Genomic DNA, 19,710 nt, shown 5'->3' with positions numbered 1-19,710 from the left:
GGGGGGGGGGGGGGTTGGAGAGGGCAGGATGAAAGTGATCTCAGGACTTTGGGTAGGAACTCAACCTAGGAGCTGACAAGAAGCAGGCCTGTGTGAGTCTGAAGATGATAGCACAGCTTTGTTAGAGGCAGATCTGCACAGGGCGGAGGCCCGGGAGACAGCCTGGTTGAGGGGAGGAGGCCCAAAGACTTCTGTGGGTATCTAAAATCGTATACAGAAGGTGTGCAAACTGGTACATGCATGAAAGAGAAACCTCCAACTTTGGAATGTCCTCTCAGTGATAAACCAAGGTGTGACCCTGAACAAATATTTCGAATAGCCTCTCTGAATCTCACTTCCTTCATCTATAAAATGGGGATAACCAAAAATCAGCCTCCAGTAAGTTAAGCTCACATATGTAGTAAGCACTGTAAATAACAGGTGTTTGGTAAATGTGATTTCCTTCTCCCCAGCTGTGTCCTTCTACCCCAACCCTTCCTGAACAGTCAGTGGGAAGCAGAAATGGGAAAAATGGGACCACACTCATTCTTGCTCTGTTACTAGCAAGGCCATTGGAACCTAGACAGGTTACTCCTTTCTCTGGGCCTCATAATCTACGGATTAACCATTAGAATTTATATAAAAATTAAGTAAGGTTGATGAATACAAAATCAATATGCAATCTGTTGTATTTCTCTAGACCAGCAACAAATACAAACTGCAATTCAAAAAAGGCAGTTATAAGACCACTGTAAATATCAAGTATCTAGCTATAAATCTAACAAAAAGTATATGAGATCTCTATGGGCAATGTTAAGTATTTCTGAGAGAAATTATGACAACCTAAATAAATGGTGAAATATAACATGTTCATGGATCAGCAAAACTTAAGGTTTAAAGATGTCAAATCTAAAGATGTCAATTCTACCCAAACAGATTAGTATCATAAACCGAGTCTAATATTTACATGCAAACACACAGGGCTGAGAACAGCCAAACATTGATGAAGATGACCATGAGAAGAGACGGGATTTGCTAAACATCAAGACATGTTACAAAGTTGTAGTAATCAAGACAGCATGGCACTGACATAGGAATAGAGTCCAGTGGAATGGTCTAAAGAGAGAAGAAACAGGTCTCTGCATATATAAACACACGACTTAAAATAGAGGTGGTTCTACAGAACAGTGCCTGAAAAAATGGCCTTTTGGATAAGCAATGCTGGCACAAACAGGTGTCTATTAGGGAAAAAAATAAAACAAGACCTCTATCTTATACCACATACAAGAATTACAGGTGAATTAAAAACCTAAATATGGAAGAAAAAAGCTTCAAAGCTTTTTTGAACAGGAGGATAAAAGAGGGTAGCTTTTATCCCTTAGAGATAAAGAAAGAAAGATTTCTCAAATAGGACACAAAAAACAATAATCAAAAAGGGGAATACCAAAAACTCTGACTACATTAAAAATAAGAACATCTTTTAATCACAGTTCACCATTAACAAAGCGAAAAACCAAGCCAGAGAATGGGAGGTAATATCTGTAATGAATAACACTGGAAAAGGACTAGTATCCAGAACATATAAAGAATGCCTAAAAATTACTAATAAAATTACAACCTAATTTAAAAAGTAATAAAAGCACAGGTGTTTCTCAAAAGAGAAAATCAAATGTCCAAAAAATATGTGAAAAGCTGCTAGAATATGTAAAGTAAAAGCACAATGAAATACTACTGCTTACCAATACAGTTGGCAAAAATTTTAAAGTTTGACCATACCAAATATTGGCAAGAATTTAGAACAACAGGAATTCTGTCTGCTAGTGCAAGTATCAGATGGAATAGCCACTTTGGAAAATAATGTGGCATTATCTAATAATGGTGAAGATTCCCAGTAATTCCACTTCAAAGAACACTTCACATCCTAATGCATGTGCCTTAGGATATATATCCGCATAGGTGTTCATAGCACTATCCTTCACAATTGTCCAAAACTCAAAATAACCCAAAGGTACATCAACAGTAGAATGGATAAATAAATTACAGTATTGTCATAGCCAGCAAATAACAATGTATATTATATAGTAGTGAAGTCAATAATATATAGCATATTCATCAATACACACAAATATTTGTGAATGCTACAGAGAAAAATTATAAATATTCAGAAGAGAATGCTATAGCATATTATATAGCAATGAAAATAAATGGACTACAGTTATGTACAACATGGATGAATAATACAAACACAATATCAAAGAAAAGATATAAGACTTAATAATATATAACAGTATGATTCTAATTACATCCAGACCAGGAAAAACTGAACTCTATGATTACAGGATACATACATAGGTGGTAAACTCTACAAGAAGGCAAAGAAACACCATGAAAATCAAGGTAGTAGGGATCAAGAAGGGGTATTTAGGGAACTTTCCTGGCTGTTAGGAACATCCTAGTTTTTTACCTAGTGAAGCTTACGTGAACGTTTGCCTTTTAAAACAAATGCACACTTTGCATGTATATTTATGTCACAATAAAAAAGACTTTTTCGTTGTTAAAAAAAGACATTTTCTATGTACCTCCTCCAGGAAGTCTTCCCACACCCCAAACTGACGAAGGAATGCCCTCAGCATCCTGGCTATGGTGCTTATTAATTGTAAGGGCATCTCTGTTCTCAAGGCAGAGAACCAGCCTGTCTTGGCTCACCATCATATCGTATGCAGTGTTGAGCACACGGTGGGGGCTCAATAAGTATTTGTTGAATTAATCAATGACTGCATTGAAAGATCTAGCTTGGTAAAGAGTAATTAATTAGACCAGGATAGGGGTGCCTGGGTGGCTCAGTCAGGTGAGTGTCCGACTTCGGCTCAAGTCATGATCTCACAGTCTGTGAGTTTGAGCCCCGCGTCGGGCTCTGTGCTGACAGCTCAGAGCCTGGAGCCTGCTTTGGACTCTGTGTCTCCCTCTCCCTCTGCCCCTCCCCTGCTCATGCTCTGTCTCTCTCTGTCTCAAAAATAAATAAAAACATTTTTAAAAATTAAAAAAAAAATTAATTAGCCCAGGACCAATCAATTGCCAACCAGTAAGAATGCACTGAGTGATGTGGCGGAAGGAGACACACACCTGAAATCACAAGAACTGGGCTTGAGTTCCATCATGTACTGACCACATCGTATTGAATAAATCTGTCTTCTCTGATAGTAAAAATGATATAAATAGCTCACACTGAGTTAATTTCAACTATGTGCTCAGTGCTTTCAGCTCTACCTCATTTAATCCTCATAGCATATCTGCAGTGTGTTTCCTCTTTATCTCTTTTTAATAATTAAGAAACTGGGGTTCAGGGAGACTAAATAATTTTCCCCAAATCACACTGGTAGTCAACACACGGCAAAGCTAAGACCGCCAAATTTCACACTTCTCTGATACTGCTACACTGACTTCTTTTCATCTCAGTTTCTGTAAGATGGGGATCCAGGGGTGTCTATGCAGCCTGACAGGACTGTTGTAAGGCCCAAAGGTGATAATGAATGTGGAAGCAGCTTGTAAACTCTCGAGTGCCATTCAAATGTAAGGAAAATAATATGTAACAGTATCTACCATGGGCCCACACAAAGGAAGCAGATGGTTTCTACCCACATTGCGTTCTCAAGCCAATTATAAAGGAAAGCTAAGTAAAACAGGAAAACTGGGAACACACATCAATAAACTGATGAGAAAGCCACCAGGTACGGCACATAATATAGGCTCAATCGTGGGACCAGCAGTGGGGGTACTGCTTAGACTGTGCAAGGCCTGTGTGCTCCATCTTCCACAAAGCAGCCAAAGGGATTTTGTTAAGGCTTACTAAAATTTTTTAAACTAAATAATGTACACTTGACAAGTCAGGATTATTGAATTATAATTTAATTAAAGTAAATTCACCCTTTTTAGGGATGCAGTTTGACGAGTTTTGATAAACATAGATGGTTGTGCAACCACCGTATGATTAAGAGACAGATATTTCTATCGCCTCTGAAAGTTCCCTTGTGCCCCTTTGTAGTCCTCTTTCCTGCCATCCCCCCAAAACAGTGATATGATTTCTGTCCCTATGGTTTTGCTTTTTCCAGAATGCAGAGGGATCTTTTAATACATAAGTCAGGTCAAGTTGTCCCCTATTTCAACAGCCCATGGCATTCAGCATGAAATCTAAATGCTTCTCTTGGCATGGCCACCAGGCCTTGAACAATGGCACCCCACCCCGCCAGCTTCTTTTTAAATGTTTTTTTTTTAATGTTTATTTTAAGAGAGAGAGAGAGAGTGAGAAAGAGAGAGAGGGAGAGAGAGAGAGAGAGACTGTGGGGGGGGGGGGGGACAGAAAGAGAGGGAGTCACAGAATCCGAAGCAGGCTCCAGGCTCTGAGCTGTCAGCACAGAGCCCGATGTGGGGCTCGAACTCACGGATCATGACCTGAGCCGAAGTAGGACGCTCAACTGACTGAGCCACCCAGGTGCCCCCCACCAGCTTCTTTAATCCCATTTTGTGTCACTTTTCCTTTCCTAAGGTCCAGCCTCTCTAGCCTTCTTTCTGCTCATTTCTGCCTCTGGGCTTCTGCTTCTATTCCCTGTTCCTCAGATCTTTTTTGACCTGCTTCCCTATCCTTCATTTCTGCCAACCACTCTCTTGTTTTTAAGCCTTATTTCCTCCTTTAGAACATATCACTGTCTGAAATGACCTTGCTCATTCATTTACCTGTTTACTATCTCCCTTCTCCAAAACTGTAAGTTCCTTGAGGGCAGGCAGCTTGTCAGTCTTCCTAAGAGCTCTGTTTCTGGAAACTCAGCGCCAACACACGACTGGTCTAACACCAGTACTCACAGAATGAACGGACACGCGCCAAAGAAGTTAGGGAATAGTGAGGTCCACATAGCTGACACTTCTAGGAAAGGGTTCAAAAAAGACAGGCCTTTTTGTACACCGGGGAAAAAAGGTGGAAGACCAGGAATGACTCAGAACCAGATGCTTTTCTACCATCTACCCAGAGCCCCCCGACTGACAGAGCCACAAGGTGCCTGAGAGATAGAGCCAGCACCTCCCTTACACTTGCCCTCATGCTTGTTTCTCTCCTGAGGCATGGGTCCCTCCAGCTCTTCTTTGCCTACCCTGGCTGGAGCTCCCCCACACCCCCCTTGGAGCCAGCTCAGGCTACAAGCCTTCTTTCTCCTAGCCATGTGAGCTCACGAAGAGGGGACCCCCAAGGTTGTTTTGTCTTTGCATTCCAGGAACATCTTCAGCACTCCTCCCTAGGGAAGAGCAACATAGGACTCTGGTCTTGTAAACCCTGATACCATTCGGAGTCATATTCCTCCCGCACAGGGCCCCACACTCTCAATGGAGAGTACACGTGGACGCACATGCACTGGTGTCCACAATTCCCTGAGCGGATGTCCCAGTTTTCTTTCTCAATTAGCACTAGACTTCTAAAAGCTTAATTTTGTTATAATTTATTATCTCAGTTGGGGGTGGCCAAGGGAGAAGGCAGGGAATTCCTCTGCCACGAGAACATCTGTTTTGTTGGACAGCAAAATTTAAATTATGACCTCAAGATTTGAGCAAGAGCTTATAGAATATCCGGTCTAGTTTTCTAACATTATATGTGAGGATACTAAGGCCTAGGGAAGCTCCGGAACTTGCCTGGGGCCACCAAGCTAAATAGGGACTGAGTTGGGGTAGCACTCAGGTTTCTTTACTCCTAGGCCAGACTTATCCACCCTAAAATGTTCTTGAGTTTGGCTTCTCTCCCTTTCCCTCCACTGAAACTGCTCTTTTGAAGGCCTCCATCACCAAACACGATAGCTCCTTCTCAGTCCTTATCTAGCTTGGCAATGCCAGGGAGCAGAACCACCATAGAACAGAACCGTGCTGCCACACAGAACTAACCAAGGCACAGTCCCTGCCTGCAGAGCGCCCAGCAGGGTTCTCCTCCGCTCCTCTGACTCCCAGCCCCTTTTCCCAGTTGGAGCTTCTTAGGAGTCTAGAGCTTACAGAAGGCAGGTTTCCCAGCTCACCTCCACAACGGGGGGCGGGGGAAGGGGACCCTTCTCCTCTCCATGTGCATACCACCCCAGGGAAACTGCATCTACTCTCATGGCCTTACTGTGCATGGCAGCTGAGCCCAGTCCTCCTTCCAGCCCTGACCTCCCTTCCAAATGCTAGAATGACTGCCTAAGAAGACTACCGAACACTGGGAGCGGAACATAAAAGTTATCCTTCAAGGAGCCAAAATTCGTGCTTGTGGTCTGACTTGCCCTCTTCCTTCTACTATTACCCCTCTCCTTGTTCTTATGCCTCCTAACTTGATGTCATCACTAAACTCCAACACCAGATTCAAAACTTGGAGGACTCCTCTGATCTACTCTTTCCCCATACTCAAGCAGACAGCAGGTCTCACCTACTCCGCCTCCAGAATCTCTTCCCCACCCCGTTCCTCGTGGCCCTTCCTTCCAATTTCCTAGTTCAGACTACAAAAATCTCTCTGCTTTTAAGCCTCTTGTCTACTCTTCCTCTTCAAGCTCTGCCGACTTGGCACCCTACTACCCTACCACAGAGGGAAAGGCACCCTAATCTGTATTCAAAGTATATACACCTTGGCAAGGCGGTCTGGGAACCCTCACAATGTAGCTCCACTCTTCTTTTCTAACCACTTCTCCTTATAGACCCACAAAACCCCAATGCTTCGGTCACGTAAGACTGCTCACTGCTCCCTGATGGTGCCCTGCACAGTGGAGTACTGCTTCTGCGCTTTAGCTCACACTGTTTCTTCTTCCTGCGTGAAGAGGGGAGAATTCCAGCTCACATTAGTTTATGTAAAAGAAAGGATTTATTAGTTCACATAACTTTCAGGTCCATAGAGGCAGCTTCAGAGATTATAATAATTATCATCGGATGTCTTTCTGGCTTCCTCTGTCTCTTTCTGTCTTCTCCTCATTCCCTCCCTCACGCCCCATTCTCTTAAAGCCTCAGTCTTTCCCATGAGAAGCGAACTTCCTCCTTGCAGTGTAATGGAGACGTGGAAATGTGGCCACAGGCAGCTCTAGGCTTTCATCACTCCAACCCAGTGAAGACCTTCTTTGATGAAGAGCTTGTTTCCCCTACTGACTATAAAATTCCAAAGAAGGACTCTGTCTGGCTTGGATTGAGTCATATCCCATCCTCCAATCACTGTGGCCAGGAGAATGGGATTTTGTGAATGGCAAGGCCTGAGTCACACACTCACTTCTTATCTTCAAGTGGCAGGGGGCAGTGATGGGCAGCCTCACCGGAGCAGCCTGGAGAGAGTAAAACAATGGGTGTCCACTGAACTCTCATTTCTCCACCTAGCTGTCTTGAGGCATGTGTAATTCTAAGCCCTTGTCCAAATTAAACTCTGCCATCGTCTCTTCTGTGCTTTCACCGCACCAGTTTGTCTCCTTCAACTGACTCAACTCTCTAACGGCAGGAATTGGATCCCTCGGTGATCAGCAAAAGGTCTTAACCAAAGGTGTGGCTCCAGAAAATCTTTCAGTCTGCAATTACGGTGCCTGAATATTTGTTTATGAAGTTATTTCCTGAGTCCCCTGGGACTTGACTTGCTTACCACTGAATCTCCAAGCTCCTAGAACAGTGCCTAACACATACCAGGTTCTAGATAAATACTGGGTAAATGAATAAATGAATGGTTTGAATGGAAGAAAGGTTACCAGTCTTTGGTGTGTGCCAGTAAATGAGCACAGCTACTTTTTAATGCTCCTTACTTGAGAAAAAAAGATAAGGCAGGAACTCCCTCAACATCTTGTGCCCACCATCCCGCCTCCAAATTTCCCTATGCACTCCCCATCTCCCTATCCTTACGGCCCCTCTGGCAGTCTCAGGGCAGGTGACACACATTCACATCAACATCAGGTCGCTCAACCATACTCTGCACCCTGTTTCTGCCCATCCTCTTAGGGCTCTGCTCCTTCTACCACTTCTTTTTTCCCATACCTTCAACATCTCCCTCCATCTGGGCTCTTCCTTTTCTGCTTCTCAGCGGATCCAGGTCCCACCTTGCTAGCCAAATGAACAATAAAGCCTCTGCTCAACCCTATTCACTGCATTCCTGCCTCCCTCTGTCCCTTTCCTTCTAGAACCCGGGTTTCTTTTCCAGGAGTCTCCATTCACAGCCTCCACTTCCTCAGTACCACTTACTTAACTCCTACTGCAATTTGGCTTTTCTCCTGCCACTCCACCGGAATTGCTCTTGCCAAGTTCACCAACAACTTTCCAGACCCACTGGACATGTGTCCGTCTTCGGCTTATTTGACTACTGCAGTATCTGACTCAATTAACCCCTTCCTTCTTTGGCTTTCATGATGCTGCTCTACCTCGGTTTCTTTTCCATCCCTCAGCTCATCCCTTCTCAGTTTCCCTCGCAGGCTCCTCTTCCTAAATGTCACATCCTGGAGCTGGGGTGTGTGCACGTGGCACGGGGTGCATCCTCTGCCTTTTCACTCAGCCTGGTGAGGTTACCGACTTTCATGGCTCCCACTGCCCACAGCACCACAGAATTCCAAACTGATCCTTCTCCCCAGGTGTGTCCTACACCCTGCTCCACATATCTGACTGCCTGCCAGGGATCTCCACTTGGATGATCCACAAAAATCACCAACATGAACAAAATTAAGTCTTAATTTCTCTCCCCAAGCCTTCCTTCTCCCTCCAGCATTCCTCCATCTCAGGGAATGGCACCGTCATCCCACCAGTAGCCCAAACCAGGAATCCTGGACCCAGTCTTGTCTATATCCTTTATTTATTTATTTTTTAAGGCAATCTCTACACACAACATAGGGCTCAAACTCACAACCCTGAGATCAAGAGTCTCATGCTCTACCAACTGAGCTAGGTGGGTGCCCCCTTGTCTATATCCTTTAAAATGGAGCTCCTCCCCAATCCCCTTTCAACTAATCAAATAAGTTCAATTATTCCACTGCCCAAATACCCTTTTCCCATTCCACTGCTTTGAGTTTCTTCTTATTCTATTCCCACCTGGGTCACAGAAATAAATTTCCACATGGTCTCTTAACCTCTGGACATGATTCTCTCTAGTCCACATAGGTGATCTTCCTAAAGTGCAAAAAATGATCCTGCCACCCATTTCCTTAGAACCCTATGGTTCTTGAAAGTTCTCATCACAAGAAAAACATCTGTAACCATGTTTGGTGATGGATGTTAACTGGACTTATTGTGGTGATCATTCTGCAATTTACACAAATATCAAATCATTACATTGTACACCTGGAAGTAATATAATGTTGTTAATCACACCTCAATTAAAAAAAAAGCCCTTCTGTGCCATCTCATTGTATTCAGAATAAAATCTAAAGTTATTAGCACAACAGACAAGGCCCTTCACAATCTATCTCTGTCTCCTCTTTCATCCTTTATCTCTGGACACTCCTCAAATCAAGTATTTTACATCCTCAGCCTGCTTCGTGTGGTGACCTATCTTAGCACCTTTTTACATGTTGGTCCCTCTGCCTGGCATTCCTTCTTTTGTTTTGTTTTTTAATTAATATTTTTGGGAGAGACAGAACATGAGTGAGGGAGGGAGAGAGAGAGAGACGGAGACAGAATCCGAAGCAGGCTTCAGGCTCTGAGCTGTCAGCAGAGAGCCTGATGTGAGGCTCCAACTCACGAACTGTGAGATCATGACCTGAGCTGAAGTCAGACGCTTAACCAACTGAGACACCCAGGCGCCCCTTGGGATTCCCTTTTCCACCTGGCTAACTACCACTAGTTTTTAGGACTCAGCCCATGTGTCATTTTCTACCCAAACTTCCTGCCTAGATTTGGGGGCCTCCATTCTCCTGTGGGGAGAACTTAGGGCTGTGGGGAGAACTCTCCTGTGGGGCTTCTTGCTCTGAAGTATAAGCGTCTTTTACATGTAACTCCCTTTAGGCTGAATTCCTTAAGGGCAAGGACTGAGGCCTTCCTCTCTACTTCCATGACACCATGCATATGTCCAGCATTTGATAAATGCTCAGTAAATGCTTGTGGATGAAAAGATGGATGGATGGATGGATGGATGGATGGATGGATGGATGGAAGGTGGTTGAATGGATGTATATACTACTGTCCTGTCTTTCTCTGAATCAAAAGCCTCCTCTGAATCACCTGCTTCTACCAAAGCCAAAGTCTTCAGTGGCCGCACCCACAAATGGCCCACATTTCTGAGGCAGCAACAGAAAACTATTTCAGAGGCTGTCCAGATGAGGGTTAGGAAACACTCTGGTGTCAGAATTAATGTCATATGTGAGGACGGCCACCACCTCCACCTCCAAAAATCCGGCACCAATCGAACACTTGCTATTCTCTCAGCCACTGACCTCAACCAAAGTTAGTGACATCCCATTTGCTGATGGGCACTGGGTCCCAGTCTGCCAGCTCTCTTTTGTCCACACTGGTGGTGGTCTAGTAAGGACCACGTAGTGTTAGAATGGAAAGGACATAGGCTTTGGAGTTAAACAAATTGTGGCCTTACGAAGCTGTGTGGTCTCGAGCAAGCCACCCAACTTCTCTGAGCTTCACTTCCTCATCTGTAAGATGGAGTTGATGACTGTATTTCCGCATAGGTTGATGTGAAAAAACAAATGAGGATAATGGATTGGATTGAAAATGATCAACGCTACGAACATCAAAGGCTTTCAATGTTATTATGCTGGCTTATGTAGAAATGAGTTTGTATCCCCTGTGAACCTCATTCCTTTCTCTTTTCTTCATTTAGCAAGCATTTGTGAAGTACCTCCTGTGTGCCAGACATTGCACTCAGTGCTGTATTATGAGCAAAAAGAAGTCACCATCTCTGCTTTAGGAAGCCCTGGTAAGGAAGGGGCACCAAGACTAGCAAAGGAGACAGATATATTAAACACATAATTAATTTACAATGTGTAATAAACATTAGTGCTCTGAGCCTCTGGAGGCGGGTGACCCAGAGTTGATTTTATGACATGGGGAAGCTGTCCCTGTAAAGTATCAATTTTCCACAGAAAGCCTGTCAATTGGCTATGACATGGGCAGAGAATCCAGGGTAAATTCTTGCCATGGAATACTATCCTTACATACTATTCCCCTCTTCTTTTTCCTCCTTCTTGGTTAAGAAATTAAGCGAGTAGGGGGACAAATTCAGGGCACTATTAGCCTTGCAGGATTTTATTTTACTTTATTATTTTTTTTGTGTGTGCTATGAAAAGCACAATGTTTTTCCTCTCCTCTGTAAAGAAAATTAGAACTAAAGATGGCTCAGCAGATAAAAGCTGTGGGCGGTAAATACTCCCACTATTCCCCCCTGCATTTCAGGCTTCTAGGTTTCTCTCTGCATTTACTGGATCTTAGAGCTAAGAACCTGAAAGAGGCCTGAGAGATCCTGTGGTGAAAGCCCACGTTCTAATTACGAGATGAACAAACCAAGGCTCCGAGGGGCTAAACGACCTGCCCAAAGTCGAATCAGAGAATGAGTCAAAACTAAAACACAGTTCTACCGATCCTCCCCGTTTACTGGTCTGCGGGCAGACCCCTGGGATCTGAGACACCTGAACCCAAGCAAGTCCCTTCACCTGCAGCCACCCCTGGTGGGGCCAGGCTGTCTCTATTTCTAAGACTCCTGGAAGCCACCGACAAACCACTTCTCCCTCTAACATGTCACTGGGGCTCTCCTCCCAGAAACATCCTGTTTTTCACCAGCAGGATACTTTCGGATCCTCCTCTTTGGTTTGAGAACCACATCTGCATCAAGAGTTTGGTTAGAGGTGGTTTCCTCAAAATGCCTCTCAGAACTACGAATTTCTTGGCTGACAAAGCTTTGTGGTTAAGGTCGCTTTTCTACAATCATCTTGGCCTTCAAAGAGCTTTCATGGGTACCCCGTACTCCCCCCGCCCCCCACCGCAGGATGGAACTATAAATGATGCTTTTATGTTTAGAACCTTGCATCAAAGACCTCAAGACCCTGACATGAAGGTAGCTCTGATTTCATGGGCCACTTAAGACAGGGAAGGAGCTGGGGGAAACAGTACCCCCAGAGGGGCAGGTGGCGGGAGGAGCCACTAGCCTTAACTCCTGGTCCAGTGCTCTTTCCCACTCTTTGTGACATCACTCCAGCTTCTTGGGTTGAAGCAGCTGCACCATCAAAAATGTCACATCAGTTATGACAACACAGTTTATTATATAACTCATACTGCAGAGCACCAAGGGGGAGAAGCCATAAGCATGAACCACTGCACTCCCCTTCTGGCTTTTAAGGAAGACAAGGCCCACATACTTGAAAAGACAACTCCATATGGGAAGGGAACACCCACTAATCAATCAAAGGAATGAAAACTATAGCTGACGTCTGTATAGTGATTTCTAGAACACTGTTATAAGGGCATTTGCCCACAACAACTCCTTTAGGTGGCGTTTTTATTATCAGCCCCATTTTTATAGGCAAAGACACTGAAACTGAGGTACAAAAAGTAAAGTAACTTGTTTAAGTTACTAACACCTAATCAGTGGTAGAGCTAAGATTTGATGCTAGGCAGTCTGGTTCCAGCGTCCATGCTCTTAATCACCTCTCAATTTTAGAGAAGCATGCTAAACTGCTTCTCGAAAAAAGAAACTAGCTTTTCTTTGAACCGGTAACAGGCCACTGGTCCTTCCTCTCTTCCCCCTCTACGCTAATGACTGATTTGCCGGACGGTGTCTTTTCTAACCAGTACTGTGTAGTACGCGCGAGAAGCACAGGATAGATAAAATAAGAATGTGATACAAATTTAAACAAATTCTTAGAATGGAGATCATTTGAGTACCGTCAACGTGTTTATGGTGATGCAGTCCATAAGTAAAGTGCTCTTCTCATACTATCCACTGTTTTTAAACTTACGTAGCATGTGTGTACACACGCGCACGCGCGCGCACACACACACACACACACACACACACACAGCTTCCTTCCGTCAAAATCAAAAGCTGTTCTTTGCTAGTGTCAAGTTTGGGGGTAACCCTTTCCAAAATGTCTTTTTTCATTTTGAAATCATCCCCTTCCCAGCTTGTCTACTGTCTTTCAGATCACGACGTGCTCTTGTGATAATGATCTGTCTAGCTTCATTAGACAGGAGACCCTGAAGACACCCTGGGAGACAGCTAACCCAGTCCCTGCATCCAGATGGACTCACCACATGTCAGAAAAACAGGACCTTATTCTACTCACATTAAATCTCCAGTGTTCATAGAGATAGAGTGCTGTGAGCAGCTGAGAAACATGAGTGACCCCGTCCTATCTTTAGCAGATGTGGTGCACTAAGGAGAACAATCATAATCTGGGGAGTTCCGAGTGGTAAAGAAACAAGCCAGTACTCTGACTCTGAGCACTATAAATGTAATCTAGTCCCACGCGGAGAGAGAACAGAAAGTCTGATTCCTTTAGAGCCATGGCAATCCCAAATGAAGCCTCATCCATGTAATCTAATCAGAAACAACCCTTTTAACAAGCAGACAGGTTCTACTTCAGAATTCAACAGGTAACTCAGGTTCAAGAGTTCCATGGCTGACTCCTGAGGAGATCAGGTGGACTGTTTGCTACTTTTCTGGCAAGAAGGTCTGCTGGTATTTACAGCTCAGTGAACAGTAAGCAAGGAGAGAGCACCATCCATCAGCGAAGGAGAACTCATCTGCTACTTGATCCGACATTCTGTTTGCGATCATGCTGTCTCCAGAGAGCAAGGTGCATCCATTTGAATAAACATGGAGAAGGGAGGAAGGGGGAGGGGCAAAGCAGCCAAAGAGATGATTGCAGAAATAACAAGTCCACAAACCTAGAAGGGTGGTTCTCCGGAGTGCTGCCTCAACATGGGACCCTTTGGGGACATGCAGGAAATGCCCTTTTAGATGGCTGCACTTTTACAGAGTAATGGCTGCAAGTGGCCATTCCCTTCCACTCATTACTGCCACTCGGGAGGTGCTGAACAGCAGTGTGCTGACTGAACACAGGCTTGTTGTGAACCTAAGCCAAACAGAAGACACCCTACTTACAAAAGCAGGGTCACTGGTGGGAGGAAGCCACCAGCTTTTGTCAGGAGGTGACGTTTTTATTTTTTTTTAATGTGTATTTATTTTTGAGAGAGAGAGACAGGGTGTGAGCAGGGGAGGGGCAGAGAGAGAAGGAGACACAGAATCTGAAGCAGGCTCCAGGCTCTGAGCTGTCAGCACAGAGCCCGATGCGGGGCTCGAACTCATGGACCATGAGATCATGACCCGAGCTGAAGTCGGACGCTCAACCGACTGAGCTACCCAGGCGCCCCACGGAGGAGGTGACGTTTTAAAAGACTACCTTCTCCAACAGGATGGGGTCTGTCCTCTGAATCATAACCCACTATAAGGGCTGGGATATTTGTACAAGAAATGACGTCTTCACCGGACAAATCCTGGCATTTGTTTTACAATGGCACTGAGCAGGCGCCTTGGGAATGAGTGCACACCCAGAGTACTCCATTTTACTTTGTCCATTTATATTTAAAGCCAGCAGCTTGTAAGCCACACCTCATTGCCACCTTCCAACTCCCTATCTCCTAAAAGTCCACCTAATGCTCCAGACACAGGGAGCCTGAATGTGACATCACAGAGAACTCAACACCTCAAATGAGGGCAAACTGCAGTTCTTATAGCACCTCCACAGCTCATTTTACATTTTCATCAGGTAGAATGCCCAAGCACTTGTCACTGTTTGTTCAAAACGGGAAGTCACTAAAAAGGATATTCTATTGATTTCATACTTCATAAAGTATAATTCTTTAAGAGATTTCTTGGTAAGGATTTTGGTAATTAAATAAAATGAACACCTCCTTTTAAAATTTTGATTAGTCCAGGGGTGCATGGGTGGCTCAGTCAGTTAAGCAACCGACTTCGTCTCCGGTCATGATCTCACGGTTCGCGAGTTCAAGCCCCATGTAGGGCTCTGTGCTGACAGCTCAGTTCAGAGCCTGGAGCCTGCTTCGAATTCTGTGTCTCCCTCTCTCTCTGCCCCTCCCCTGCTCATGCTCTTGCTCTCTCAAAAATAAACAAATAAGTAAAACAAATAAAAAATAAAATTTTGATTTGTCTGAATAAAACAGTCCCATGGATTGCAAAAATGATGAGGCCCATATCACAGGTGAGGTCATCGCCTCCTAACAAGCACAAGTAAAATACCACATATTTAAAAAGGTCACTGTTCATGGTGTGTGTAAAATTTTATTTGTGCTCTTTCAATGATTGTTATTTCTTAGAACTGAAATGTTTTGGATTGTCTGACCCAGAACTCCCAGACGCTAGCTCACGATCACATATGCAAAAAAACACAACAACAACAGCACAGCAAGCTATGTTCAAATGAAACTTTTAACAAATTTAATAAAGTACTAAGAATCAGGCTTCTAAAATGACAGTCTCATCTGTGGCATCTCTTTAATGGCTGTAAGTTTCCCATTACAACATGTATCAAGCAAAAGAATTGCAAAGGTCGGTCTCCTGCAACATTTCTAGGCTGATGTGTGTGTTAATACTTTGTTTTAAGTAGCATCAGTTAGCCCTTTATCATATAACTTCAATTACTATGGCATATATGGAAGCCTATTCCTTCTAATCAGCACGCCACAACATGGATGAGAAAAGAGGCTAAATGGCATGCTCTTCTGAAAACGCTGGTTTAAAAGGGTCTGGAGATGTCTGAATATCAATATTCTTTCTCTCTGTTCAACAGAAACTATTAAGCCCAAGGCCCCCTTAGGAAATCATCAAGTTCTCACAGGGCATCACCCATGGAGAACTCTTTAATTTCATCTACCTGGGTAAAATAAAGCAACATCCGAATTCATTCATATGTATGGCCTGATAGGTCGGTCACTAATCACACTGCACAGACAAGTCGAAAACTGCTTTCTGGAAATGGCACCTACATTTTTGGGCCCAGCCCCACCCACGATACAGGTCTCCTGACTCAAGTGATTCTCAGTCGTGGCGATCAGGAAAATCATCTCTGCAAAGGAGGACTCAAAAGAATTTGTCACTAGGATACAGTGACACCAATCCCACATTTTGTGGTTAATAAAACAAGTCCTGCATCCAGCTTGGCACAAGGCCCTGATCTGATTTATTTCAAGCCAAGCTGGAGGGCTCACAGGAAAAGCTGCCATTCATGAATGCTTCAGGAGGACAGGATGCCAGGGTCCCTTGTGGCAAAATTTACAGGGCCAGAAATCTTTCTGATTGACCTTTTGAACAAACATAGCCTATTTCCTAGAGTTGGTGTGTTTAAAAAAATTAATAGTTTTACCTCAGTTTTGCCTGACATTTTTCTACAAAAAGGTGTTCTGTGGGAGTAAGAAAAGTGGGGAGTACAGGGAAAAGAGAAGAAATGTTCAGATATCTGATTTAACCATCTCAAACATCAAAGGCTTGACTTTTTCATCTTCCTCAGTGTAACTAAATCTGAGACACATAAGACTTTCCGGGGAAAGTCTACATACAGCCTTCATTTAAGATTCCCTGCCCCAGTATATAATTAGGAATTTTCATTTTAAAATGGCACACCTATTTCCTCAGAGAGCTCAGCTCTCTTTGAATAAAAAAGGTGAGGTACCCTTTGGGGGAGTCAGTATATATTTTTAAACTTCTTATTAAATCAACCTAATTTATGGGGCATGTTCGGGAAAAGCAGGTAAGGAGTTGCTCTGGTGGACGCAAAGTTAATTTGCAGACTCTAGCATACCTCCCTCCTTCGTTCTCACCCCCCCCCCCGCCCCACTCCTCCCACGAGTCTTTCCGAATGCCTTCGGCCCCCTCCGAAGCGGCTCGGGTTCTCTCCGCTGGGGCCCCGACTCCGTTCCGAACACTGCCGAGTCCCTCCGAGCCCCGCGCCCAGCCCGCCCCGAACTGAGCCGAGCGTCACCGAGCTGAGCCCCATCGACTTTTCCGGCCTCAGCTGGGCGCTGTCCACCACTCGCAACGCCTGAAACCTCACCCAGCCCCTGTGGCTGGGGCTTCTACCCGGCTCCGAGGCCACCACTGCAGATTACAGACTTCTTAAGTTTTGAAACATCCCCCTTTGGGAGAGAGGGGTGGCGCTGCTTACATTAACCGACCTGCAAGGGCTCCAGGCAGATGCAACATGCACCTTGTTGCAAAGAGCAATTCCCTCGGCCCCGCCTCTCCATCCATTTGGGCTGCACAAGCTCCAGAGAAGCCCCAGGCCAAATTACCCGTGGCTCAGAGGGGTGCGGCGAGCCGAGGGGCCTCTGCAAAGAAAGCCCCAGGGAGCTCTCTAACGAAAATAAGAATATGTCAAACAGACGGGGTGGGGTGGGGGGAATTGTCTCCTAGTCGCTACTCCCTACCATCATGGCGCCGCCTAGAACCCGCTTGTCATGCCTGTTACACATGCAAGATTTTTTGCATCTTGGTTCTGAAACCGCAAGCATGCTTCGATTCCCACCCACCTTTCCGCCAAAGGGGTTTTTATTTTCCATTGTTTTCCTACGGGATGCAATTACTTCAGCTATTCTGTCAAGTTGAAAAATAATCATTTTTGTTTACTGCACAGCAACCCCTAATTAGGAGCTGTGTGTGCACGAAGGTGTCACAGCAAAGGGACGTGGAATCCTCGCTAAATGGTCTTAACGAACTCCTCCGTCCTGAACTGACAGGCCAACGGAAGCAGCGGGGCCGGGAGGCCCTGAGGGCATCCACCCCTTCCCCGCAGGCCACCCCCTCCCAAGCAAAGCTGCCTGTGGGCTCGCTAGGAATTGCCCAATGGATGGGGCAAGAAGCAAGCCTGAGAGTGGGAAGGAGGGGCGAGGCTCCTTACTGAGAAAGTGTGGAAGGGAAGAAATATCCCATTTTGTTTTAATTTTCAACCATCACTCAAATCCACCCCCAGTTAATTAGGAGGGGAAACTGATATCTAAGGCAGAAGGGGGCGGTGGCAAGTGGGGCCTGAAATCCGCATTGTGGGTAGATTACATGGAACATGGCCTATGCAGAGTGTAAATAAATACATTGATAAAGGCCACAGAGTGAAGGAAACTGCCGGTCAGGAGACCAAACGCTGGTGGGGGGGGGGGGGGAGGGATGAGGGGGGACACAAGGGACAGGCATTCAGCCTCAGCCAGAGTTCCCCTTCCACCTCTGCCTTGGATACAGCTGTGCCAGCCACATTTGCTTGGAAATCCACCCCCCTCCCCTACCACATAACCCCTTCCCCTGACCCTAGTCCTTTTGGGGGGCGGGGGCAGAAACCACAACCTCCAATTCAGCACCAAATCCATGAACAGCAGACACTTGATCCTCCACCCCAGTCTAGGGCTGGGTCCTTTCCATGTTTTAGCCAAGTTCAAAATCACTGCCCCAGGAGAAGAGCAGGGGGAAGGGACTGTGGATGTGGAAGGGGGAGGGGGTGGAGGGAGGAGGAGAGAGAAATACAGAATGAAACAGAGACATATAGATAGAAACGGAGGTAGTGATACATACAAGGGGCAAGAAAGAGTAATGATCATAATCATGCCAATAGTGTGATGTTCTGATCAATATGGCGGACACTGTCATTCATACAACTACAGGCACTCCACTTCCCTCCCCCCTCCGCAAAAAAAACACCCACCGGGGAGCTGGGGTGGAGGACCCAGAACCAACGGAGGGCGTGGGGGAGGGGAGTCAAATCCAGGTGTGTGTGTGTGTGTGTGTGTGTGTGTGTGTGTGTACACTAATCAGAAACCAGGCCTGGAGAGCAATGTGTAATGAGCAAGATAATACAAATGACAAAAAATTATTCTTAATAAAAGTACAAATCCCAAGGCCACAGGGACTTACTTCATCTGCTTCACAATGGTGCTTTTTCCTGATTCTCCAGCCCCTGTTGGGACAGACGGGGGGAAAAACTGGTGAGTGTCAGCTTAGGGGAAGGGGCGGGGGGGGGGGTGGGGGGGAAGGCATGGAGGTAAGGCATGCGAGAGGATGGACGATCCTAGGCACACAGTGGTGCCAACTCCGGGACCAGGTCTCCCCAGACACGAGTAGGGTGGGAGAGAGGGCAGAGGTGGGTGCGGAGTGGCTGGGGTCGGGAGATGGGGGTGGCAGCCCCGGTCCTTACCCAGCAGGAGTAATTTCACGTCTTTGGCGGCGCTGATGCCATCCTCTTTGAGGTTTTTCTCAATCGCCTTGCTCCGCTCGAGGGCGGCTCTCTCCTCTGCGCTCAGAGTACATCCCATGGTGGCCCCTTCCCTGCCACAGCCCGCACGACTCGGCTGGCACGGCTCCCCGGCTCGGCGCGCCCCCCACCCCCCCAGAGAGCAGAGCCTGGGCTCAAAGGGGAAAAAACCACGATATCCTTCCCTTGGTTGAAAACAAAAATGTCGGGAAACCAGGACCCCCCAAAAAGACAGCCGCTAAGATTCCAGCAGCGGAGACTTGCGGTAGCTGGCGGGTTCTAGGGGTGTCGAGGCGAAGGTGGCCGGGGTCTGGGGCTCCGGGGCCGAGGGAAGAGGCGCCCGCGGTCCGAGGAGGCGCGGGCTGCAGGCACTGAGGCTTGTGCACGACCCAAAATAAATAAAATAATAGTTGAGGCAAGAGCCGCAGCCGGAGCCGGCGGAGGGTGGGGTGGGGGGCAGGGTGGGTCCTTCTGCCGCTGCTGCCAGAGGAGGAGGAGGCGGCGGCGCGGGGTGTGGAGAGAGTGA

General features: G+C 45.9%; 1 protein-coding gene across 3 annotated transcripts in view; it reads right to left on the bottom strand.

Moving 5' to 3' along the window:
• GNAO1 (G protein subunit alpha o1) overlaps window positions 1-19,245 on the bottom strand; it is a 172,856-nt gene extending 153,611 nt beyond the window's left edge. For all 3 annotated transcript variants that reach the window (XM_053906124.1, XM_019455910.2, XM_019455911.2), the window contains exons 1-2: window positions 19,128-19,245; window positions 18,848-18,890 (exon numbers count right to left, since the gene is read on the bottom strand). In XM_053906124.1, the coding sequence (XP_053762099.1) occupies window positions 18,848-18,890; window positions 19,128-19,245 (161 nt within the window). The remainder of the gene's footprint in view (window positions 1-18,847; window positions 18,891-19,127) is intronic.
• Between the last annotated feature and the right edge of the window lie 465 nt (window positions 19,246-19,710).

This window comes from Panthera pardus, unplaced genomic scaffold (assembly GCF_024362965.1).
Source record: "Panthera pardus isolate Hobbes unplaced genomic scaffold, ASM2436296v1 HiC_scaffold_18, whole genome shotgun sequence".
NCBI lineage: Eukaryota > Metazoa > Chordata > Mammalia > Carnivora > Felidae > Panthera > Panthera pardus.
The sequence above is the reverse complement of the archived record's forward strand: the minus strand, read 5'-3'. Positions and strand labels throughout refer to the sequence as shown.